The sequence below is a fragment of the Oncorhynchus clarkii genome, chromosome 16 (assembly GCF_045791955.1).
Source record: "Oncorhynchus clarkii lewisi isolate Uvic-CL-2024 chromosome 16, UVic_Ocla_1.0, whole genome shotgun sequence".
NCBI classification, from domain to species: domain Eukaryota; kingdom Metazoa; phylum Chordata; class Actinopteri; order Salmoniformes; family Salmonidae; genus Oncorhynchus; species Oncorhynchus clarkii.
This window is the reverse complement of record NC_092162.1, coordinates 42,263,123-42,272,211: the sequence shown is the minus strand read 5'-3', so window position 1 is coordinate 42,272,211 and position 9,089 is coordinate 42,263,123. Positions and strand designations below refer to the sequence as shown.

General features: G+C 43.0%; 1 protein-coding gene across 1 annotated transcript in view; it reads right to left on the bottom strand.

The window, feature by feature from the left end:
* Positions 1 to 3,232: 3,232 nt before the first annotated feature.
* The window catches only part of LOC139367625 (von Willebrand factor A domain-containing protein 5B1-like), a 40,069-nt gene continuing 34,212 nt past the window's right edge, over positions 3,233 to 9,089 (bottom strand). The window contains exons 17-21 of the mRNA XM_071105891.1: positions 8,208 to 8,330; positions 6,912 to 6,983; positions 6,480 to 6,549; positions 4,069 to 4,192; positions 3,233 to 3,979 (exon numbers count right to left, since the gene is read on the bottom strand). Coding sequence (XP_070961992.1) covers positions 3,233 to 3,979; positions 4,069 to 4,192; positions 6,480 to 6,549; positions 6,912 to 6,983; positions 8,208 to 8,330 — 1,136 coding nt within the window. The remainder of the gene's footprint in view (positions 3,980 to 4,068; positions 4,193 to 6,479; positions 6,550 to 6,911; positions 6,984 to 8,207; positions 8,331 to 9,089) is intronic.

The following is a 9,089-nucleotide window of genomic DNA, read 5'->3' as shown; positions in this document are numbered from 1 at the left end:
GAAAATGACTTTTCCCCAGTCCTCAGCAGTCAAATCCCTGTACCTTTTGCAGAATATTAGTCTGTCTCTGATGTTTTTCCGGGAGAGAAGTGGCTTCTTTGCTGCCCTTCTTGACACCAGGCCATCCTCCAAAAGTATTCGCCTCACTGTGCGTGCAGATGCACTCACACTTGCCTGCTGCCATTCCTGAGCAAGCTCTGTACTGGTGGTGCCCCGATCCCGCAGCTGAATCATCTTTAGGAGACGGTCCTGGCACTTGCTGAACTTTCTTGGGCGCCCTGAAGCCTTCTTCACAACAATTGAACCACTCTCCTTGAAGTTCTTGATGATCCGATAAATGGTTGATTTATGTGCAATCTTACTGGCAGCAATATCCTTGACTGTGAAGCCCTTTTTGTGCAAAGCAATGATGACGGCACGTGTTTCCTTGCAGGCAATCATGGTTGACAGAGGAAGAACAATGATTCCAAGCACCACCCTCCTTTTGAAGCTTCCAGTCTGTTATTCAAACTCAATCAGCATGACAGAGTGATCTCCAGCATTGTCCTCGTCAACACTCACACCTGTGTTAACGAGAGAATCACTGACATGATGTCAGCTGGTCCTTTTGTGGCAGGGCTGAAATGCAGTGTAAATGTTTTTGGGTTTTTTTGCATCGCAAAGAGGGACTTTGCAATTAATTGCAATTCAACTGATCACTCTTCATAATATTCTGGAGTATATGCAAATTGCTATTCACAAAGCAGACTTTGTGAAAATTCATATTTGTGTCATTCTCAAAACATTTGGCCACGACTGTACTGCCTTTCGGAGCAATTCTTTTTAAATGCCAAACGTCATTAACTGAACATAAAACTGGACATAAACCACTACTGCACCATTCAGGGTAACGTTCGTTATATTGTTTGTGTGACCAATGGGACCAATAGTTTTTGCTTTGTCTCAATACAAACTTTTACGGCTTTATGAGTAAACACATTTTATTTCATGCAGCCCCCAAACAAACAGTCAACAATATTTTCAAAACACACAGCAGCAATGGCGAGGTACACTACATATATAGAAAAGTATGTGTACACCTTTTCAAATGAGGGGATTCGGCTATTTCAGCAACACCCATTGCTGACAGGTGGATAAAATTGAGCACACCACCATGCAATCTCTATAGACAAACATTGTCAGTAGAATGGCCTAAGAGCTCAGTGACTTTCAATGTGGCACCGTCATAGGATGCCACCTTTCCAACAAGTCAGTTCGTCAAATTTCTGCCCTGCTAGAGCTGCCCCGGTCAACTGTAAGTGCTGTTATGGTGAAGTGGAAAAGTCTAGGAGCAACAACGGCTCAGCCGCGAAGTGGTAGGCCACACAAGCTCACAGAACGGGACCGCCAAGTGCTGAAGCGCGTAACACATAAAAATTGTCTGCAGTGGGAACGCGTTCTCTGGAGTGATGAATCACGCTTCACCATCTGGCAGTTCGACGGACGAATCTGGGTTTGGCGGATGCCAGGAGAATGCTACCATAGTGCAAACTCAATTTTGGTAGAGGAGGAATAATGGTCTGGGGCTGTTTTTCATGGTTCGGGCTAGGCCCATTAGTTCCAGTGAAGGGAAATCTTAACGATACATCATCCAATGACATTCCAGACGATTCTGTGCTTCCAATTTTGTGGCAACAGTTTTGGGAAGGCCCTTTCCTGTTTCAGCATGACAATGCCATGTACAAGAACTTGACTGGCCTGCACAGAGCCCTGACCTCAACTCCAACGAATACCTTTGAGATTAATTGGAAAGCCGATTGCAAGCCAGGCCTAATTGCCCAACATCAGTGTCCGACCTCACTAATGCTATTGTGGCTGAATGGAAGCAAGTCTCAGCTGCAATGATCTAGTGGAAAGCCTTCCCAGAACAGTGAAAGCTGTTATAGCAGCAAAGGGGGTATCGACTCCATATTAATGCCCATGATTTTGGAATGAAATGTTAGACAAGGAGGTGTCCACATACTTTTGGTCATGTAGAGTATGTTTGACCTCGAAACATGAAAAATACAACTTCTCACAAGTAAAGCCAGCCACCACAACTACTATAAGCTTATACAGATCACAATTACATTATGACATTTCTAGAGATGCGTCCCAAATGGCACCTTATCCCCTATGCAGTGAGATACTTTTGACCAGAGCCCTGGTCAAAAATAGTGCACTATAAGGGAATAGGGAGACATTTAAGACACACCATAGATCTCATCTCCAACAGCCAAATGCAGCAGAATAGGTTGACTGTGGGGGAATTGCTTTGCTCCAACTGTTGATACATCTTTTAAAACACAAACACCTGGTTTCCATGCAGCGGGATGGATGCAATGTCAAAGCCTGAGGAAAATAATATTACCTGAGTAAAACAACACAAGTTTATGAGTAAATATGAGAGCAAAGTACAATGCCTTGTAAAAGATAACAAGGACCAAGGAAAACGTTTATATATCAAATTATTCAGAACTACGAAAACATCTACAAAGAAAACATGCTGAGCATTTTCTTACAAGGAAACACAATTAATACAGTATTTCAAACAACATGTTGACGAATGGACAATGCATGACATCAGCAAAACATCCAAATATGTATTCCAGATAAGCAATCGTTGTTTGTGTTGGATCATTGTTAGGCACTTATGGCTGATGAAAATACAATAAAAACACATTAAACATGAGAAGAAGAGTTCGCAAAGTTGGCAAAACGGCACAAACAGATCTGCTACCAGGCTCATTTTTATATCACAATATGGGTTTTGAAATGATGGTGACGATCAAACACATTAGATGCAATATTAATAATTGGTATTGTTTTGGCAGATTCTCTCATCATTGGACATCAATATGATGGACATATTAAACACAAACAAAACATATATTTTCTCTCAAATATGTAAACAGTCAGCAAGTAACTTTACAGCATGTTTACGCGAACACTTCGGATTTCTTTCACTGACCCATTGCTAGTGAATGCATGGTCTATATCCATCCACATGGAGACAACAAGCATGCCTCTGAGAAGCTTCTGACGTGTTTAGAAGTTATCACAACAAGATTAATCCAACTACACAATGCTCACAACAACCTCACTAACAAAATCATCAGAACAGCAAATACAATTTTTTTGTTTGTAAAGCGTTAGTCAGTTAGCATAGTTGGATATGTCGGGGTGGAGGACGGTGCATGCGATGCGATCAGTGTCAGACACTGTTGGGGTTGTAGCAGAGCATGTTGAGCTGCAGGTTCTCGTCCCAGTGTCTGAGGATGATAAAGAGCTGGTTGGCAGCAGACTTGACCGAGGCTAAGTCCTTTCCTTCAGGGATGCTTTGGGCACTGAGCCACATGCTAGCCTTAGCTGCTATCAGCTCCCACTCTATGAAGTAGCTGGCCGAGCTGTGCTCCAGCCAGGCCAGGGCTACAGCCGTGGCCCACACCATGCCCTCCGTATCCAGCCTCTTCTCAGACCCAAGGGGCGCTGCTGGGGGGGTTTCCACACTCTCCGACTCCGAGCCCCGTCCGCCGTCAGTCAGGGAATGAGGGTAGAGAGGGGGCTCGGCGTAGGTGGTAGGGGTGGAGGGGCCGCCCAGGAAGAAAAGAGAAGATCCTGGCCCACCCTCCATCCGGAGACTCCTGGCCAGGTGTGAGGGGCTGTGGCCCGTCTGGCTGTGGCTGCTGACAGCCAGGTCTCCAGTCTGGTGGTGGCCTGCCAGACTGGTCTCTGTTACCTTAGCTGATCTCTCAAATGGAGACGGAGAGGTGGACTTGTGGCTGTCCTCTGCAGTGCTGCTGTCTGAGCGGCAACTGGCTGAGTGGGAGACGTGGTGACTCAGACTGACCCGGTGGCTGGTGAAGGGAGATGTCCACTTCAGCTTGTCCATGTGCACATTGATGGCCTCACACAGAGCGCTGTCCAGGCAGAACGCACCACACGCCAACTGTAAGGACACCTGTACCAGAGAGAGGGAGATGTAAGGTGTAAAAAGATAAACATTTATATTTTCAAAAAGGTGGCGTTTTGTCACCACTGACCACGCACCAGAGGAATGTAGTCTTTTTTTTCATTCTCGCTCTCCCCTACAGAGTTGCTGGTTTTGCTGTGTGAGCCAAACATGAAGCCCCTGGCAGCCCGGGTCAGGAGTCTTGTCCGGCTGAGAGTCAGCCTGTAGAGGACAGGAGAGAGATGCAGCATCTCAAGATCAACTTCAAGTTTCATTCATTGCCATTTGTAAGCACAAATACATACACTGGATTTTCTCTGTGACATAACGAAGCATACGCAGCCCTTATTTCCTGCTCCTAGCATAACCCTGCCATTCTCAGCACATACCTATAGTTCAACATAAGTGAAATTGTTTTCATTTTGAGAATGGAGGGGAAAGGGACATTTTTCCAACACTGGGAAATGCACAAATGATGCATAGCGGAAAAAGGCGACTGAGTGGTAATGTGTGCCTGAGAGATAAGACTGGGTGAGATGAGGATGAAATGGAGAAAGGTGACATTACATCACACAAAAAACTATGTACTTGAAGTAGGGATGTCCCCAACTAAAACTAATCTTACAAAATGTTAAAACGTGTACTTTTCCATATATGTGATTTGTTTAAGGAAACTAGGCAAATGTCGCACGTCACTACTTCAGAGGAGAGGGATGTGAACAGAAACATTTATTTTCTTATCAAAATGTTTTTTTTTGGTAGAAATGCCTTCTGAAACATCTGAACTTTCACGTGCCTTAATAACAAACTTGTATTCCATCCATAAATATAAATACATTTTTGAAATTCCGAGCCTAGTTGGTTAAGTCACGGAAAAAGACAGGAATTTTACCGCTAGCCATGATTGGCTGAATGGGCTGGACATGTCGGGAGATGAGTTTGGATTGGTCTGCCATGTAGCATGCTTCTGTTTGTAACGTGAGCTGTTCAGTATGTGTTGCTAGTCCTTTCTACCGCGCCATTTAAAAAAAATTAAACGTTAGCCATCGAGAACTACAAAAGTTTTCTCGACAACATTGATGCCCTGAATTTAGCAGGTGCTATCAACAGTTCAGTTGGAAAAAGTGATGTACTACTTTCTTGACACGCCACGGTCAGTGTGAACCGGAGTGACTTGACACAACAATCGGCCAAACAAGATGTAGCTACAAATAAAGCATAGTTAAATGGTTCCAGTCTGCCGTGAAATGTTCATCCATGTATACAGGTAAGAGTCTAGCTACATTTTCAGATACGTTTCTAACGTTTCTAATTTAGTGAGAAAATAGTTTTTATTGCAAGTTAAAGCGTTCTGTTAGTTAGCCAACAAACGTTAGCTTTCTGGCTCACTAGCTAACTTTACGTGTATGATCTGTCAAATAATATTATTCGAATCAGAAATCAATTTGCATTTCTAGTTAAAGAAAAAATAACACATGACATTTTGTCCCCTTTCATGCTGAGTGGTTATCGAAAGGGAGAAATCTGGAAAGATTTTTAAATAGGCTATGTTGAGGAACTATTGTCACTCTCAATGGATGTAAAAACAGACTTTGTTTACTTGCTGTTTGAGGCAAAATAAAAAAAATACCTTGGGAAGCTCCACAGTAATGGTGAGTTATGACAATCAGAAATAGTAGCAGATCCCAAAATGGGCACATTTATAGGCCTACATTTGCACCCAGGCCAGGTAGCCCAGGCCTACTTCTACACGTAATCAGATGGGTGTCCTTACTCAAAATTGACAGGAGCGCTCCAAGAAAAAGACAATTAATAAATGAACAACTCGTAAATGGAATGAAATAAGCAAAAACACGTGTAGCCTAGTAAGACTGTATCAGTTAATATATTGAATGTATTAACAGAAATGACCTTAACCAAACAAACATTGTAGATGAGAAATGATGGAAATTAATGATAGGCTAAATATACTACTGGTGATACTGGTGTGCCATCCATATGGCCTATTCAATGGATTAGTCCACTCAGACAGGCGTGAATCAGACGTCTCATGAGCCAAAATGTTTTTTTTCCCCAAATGTTGTTATGTTACAGACTTATTCTAAAATGGATTAAATTAAAATGTTTCCCTCATCATTCTCTGAATACTAATGTGCAAAAATATGTAAACCTGTTTTCACTTTGTCATGAGGGGGAAAAACTATTTAATACATTTTAGAATAAGGCTGTAACGTAACAAAATGTGGAAAACGTCAAAGGGTCTGAATACTTTCCAAACGCACTCCATTTGCCACTGCTCTACTAAAAAAATATTGGTCAAACAACCGCCTATCGACCAAACAATCAACCAGTCGACTAAATGGGGTCAGTCCTAGCTCGAGTCACTAGATCTAGCAGGTGCCCTCAGACTATAGAGTAACCGGAAGTAACAACTATCAGTTGGCAATGAGACAGCACTTGCAGTCTAGTTAGTATTTTATTCTCCACCCTGGCCCTCTCCATCACCCACCTGGCTGAGAAGAGGCTCTCCACCAACTTCTGTGATTGGTCTGAGGTCACAGACGGGCTCCTCTGGGGGGCTGAGAGAGACAGAGAGAGAAAGACAGTCAGTCAGGGCAAGTTAGTTTTCCATTTAGCTCTCTCTCCTCTCTACCCTGAGCATCACGACTACACTCCACATGACACCACCACACAGTACACAGATAAGACACCCACAGAAGGTTGGAAGCCACAGCAGAGGACAAACACAATCTAGCAGCTGTGTGTGTGTGTGTGTGTGTGTGTGTGTGTGTTTGTGTGTGTTTGTGCGTGTGAGCGTGCATGTTTAGACGCTATCAATGTAGACCATAAGAAAACAAATGGGCTTTTTAATGAAGACATTAATATTATTTGCGAGCCAGTGATTTTCCTTGAAAGCAAAACAGGCCAGATAAAAACTCACCATTTGTAAAGCTGCTTCTTTCCCAGCCAGAGGATGAGGGGGTGCTGCATGGAGAGGCCCCATCTTCCACACCTAAAACCCAGCAAAAAGATAGGTCAATGTCATTTGAAAAGTTTCACTGTGGACAACATGAATAGTATACTACACAGGTAAAACACTCAAAAGCATATTCATTCATTTGACTGTGATATGTGGTTGTCTCACATAGCTATGTTAATATGAATGCACTAACTGTAAGTTGCTCTGGATAAGATCATCTGCTTAATTACTCAAATTTAAAATGTAAATGTTTTACATACAGATCTCACATTACTGTATTGATTCAAAAATATTGTTCACAGATGTATTCTTTGTACAGTTTTTTTTAAATTTAATGTAGTTATTTGTTACATTTGACTGTTTAAAACCTAGCAGTACTACTTGTTTTTTCTGAGAGTGAGGCGTATAGCGTTTTGCCTAAAAACATGATTATTTATCCCTCTGAAATGAAACCATCAATTGATAGATTTCGAACAAGTACATGTCTGTCATTGCACAACCCCATGCCACGATTAGATAGTCAAAAAACACACAACCTATTTCATAACTTCTTTAAACAATAAAAGCTAATTTCAACATTTCTGAAAATAGTGTTTTGGAATGAAGCTTTTCATATAGAAATGACTAATGTCATATATACACATATTCATATACATAGCTCATATATCAAGCACATATATTAAGCCGCCTGACTCAAGTCATTGCACGCACCCCTGTCCAAACAGGAAGCACCCTACCCCCAGCCATAAACTGCCAGTTTCAGTTCCCCTTATCTCACGACACCTGGACACACACACACACTCCACCCCCCTCTACTGGTCGGGTGCCAAGAGCAGAGGACTCTGCTGTGCACCATTGGGGCTCCTGCTCTGGCTGGAGCAGGCCCGCCTCCAACTCTTCGGGACCAGTCAGAAGACCACCACGACAAGACTCCACCTACATTATTCCATGTATATAATCTGCTACAACCTTTGTCTAGGTCCCTTTTTCAACTAACTCCTTTTGAGCTATATGAATCAGGTCCGTGCACGTTAAACTGCAGGACAAGATATCTTTGACCAATAAACTGCCTTTTTGTTACAACTGAAATCCACTCTGTCCAGCGTCCATGATTTGGTCTCACTCTCCTGTAATTCAATCATCAACACTAAAAACCTGTCAGATCTGTCTGTTTGGCAGGTGTATGACCTCTTCAAACTATCACCTGTCACACATTTTCACACATTCTTCTACTAAGCAGTACGGTAAAGGTCTTACTGGGGTGCAGATGCCCGTCCTCAGCCTCCTCTGACATGCAGCCAGACTGGGAGCGGCCCAGTCCGATGGAGTAAACCTGGTTCTTCCTGCTCCCCGAGCGAGAGCCCCACTTCAGACCCTCACCTGAAACATCCAACAGAGACACAGTGTATTTCCTAACCTTAAGGATGACAGCAGTCTTAGAACTGTTCACATTTGTGGTATTAAAGGACAAAGTTACCTTGATTTTTAATAAAGGTCTGAAGAAGAGTCAATGGTTAAAATAAGCATTAAAAAAACTCCCATCCATTCAATGTGAACGTATGCATACCAAGAATTCTAAAAAGTTTTGGAGAATAACTTTCTCCATGGAGAATAAGAGCAACTCCTCCCAGCTGCCCACTGCACTGAGGCTAGGAAACACTGTCACCACCGATAAATCTACGATAATCGCTAATTTCAATAAGCATTTTCTACGGCTGGCCATGCTTTCCACCTGGCTACCCCTACCTCGGCCAACAGCTCTGAACCCCCCCCCCCCCCCCCAGCTGATGTTCCGAAAGAGCTGCAAATTCTGGATCCCTACAAATCAGCTGGGCTAGACAATCTGGACCCTCTCTTTCTAAAATTATCAGCCAAAATTGTTGCAAACCCTATTACTAGCCTGTTCAACCTCTCGTTCGTATCGTCTGAGATCCCCAAAGATTGGAAAGCTGCCGCGGTCATCCCCCTCTTCAAAGGGGGAGATGCTCTAGACCCAAACTGTTAGACCTATATCCATCCTGCTCTGCATTTCTAAAATCTTCAAAAGACAAGTTAACAAACAGATCACCGACCATTTTGAATCCCACCGTACCTTCTCCACTACGCAATCTGGTTTCTGAGCTGGTCATGGGTGCACCT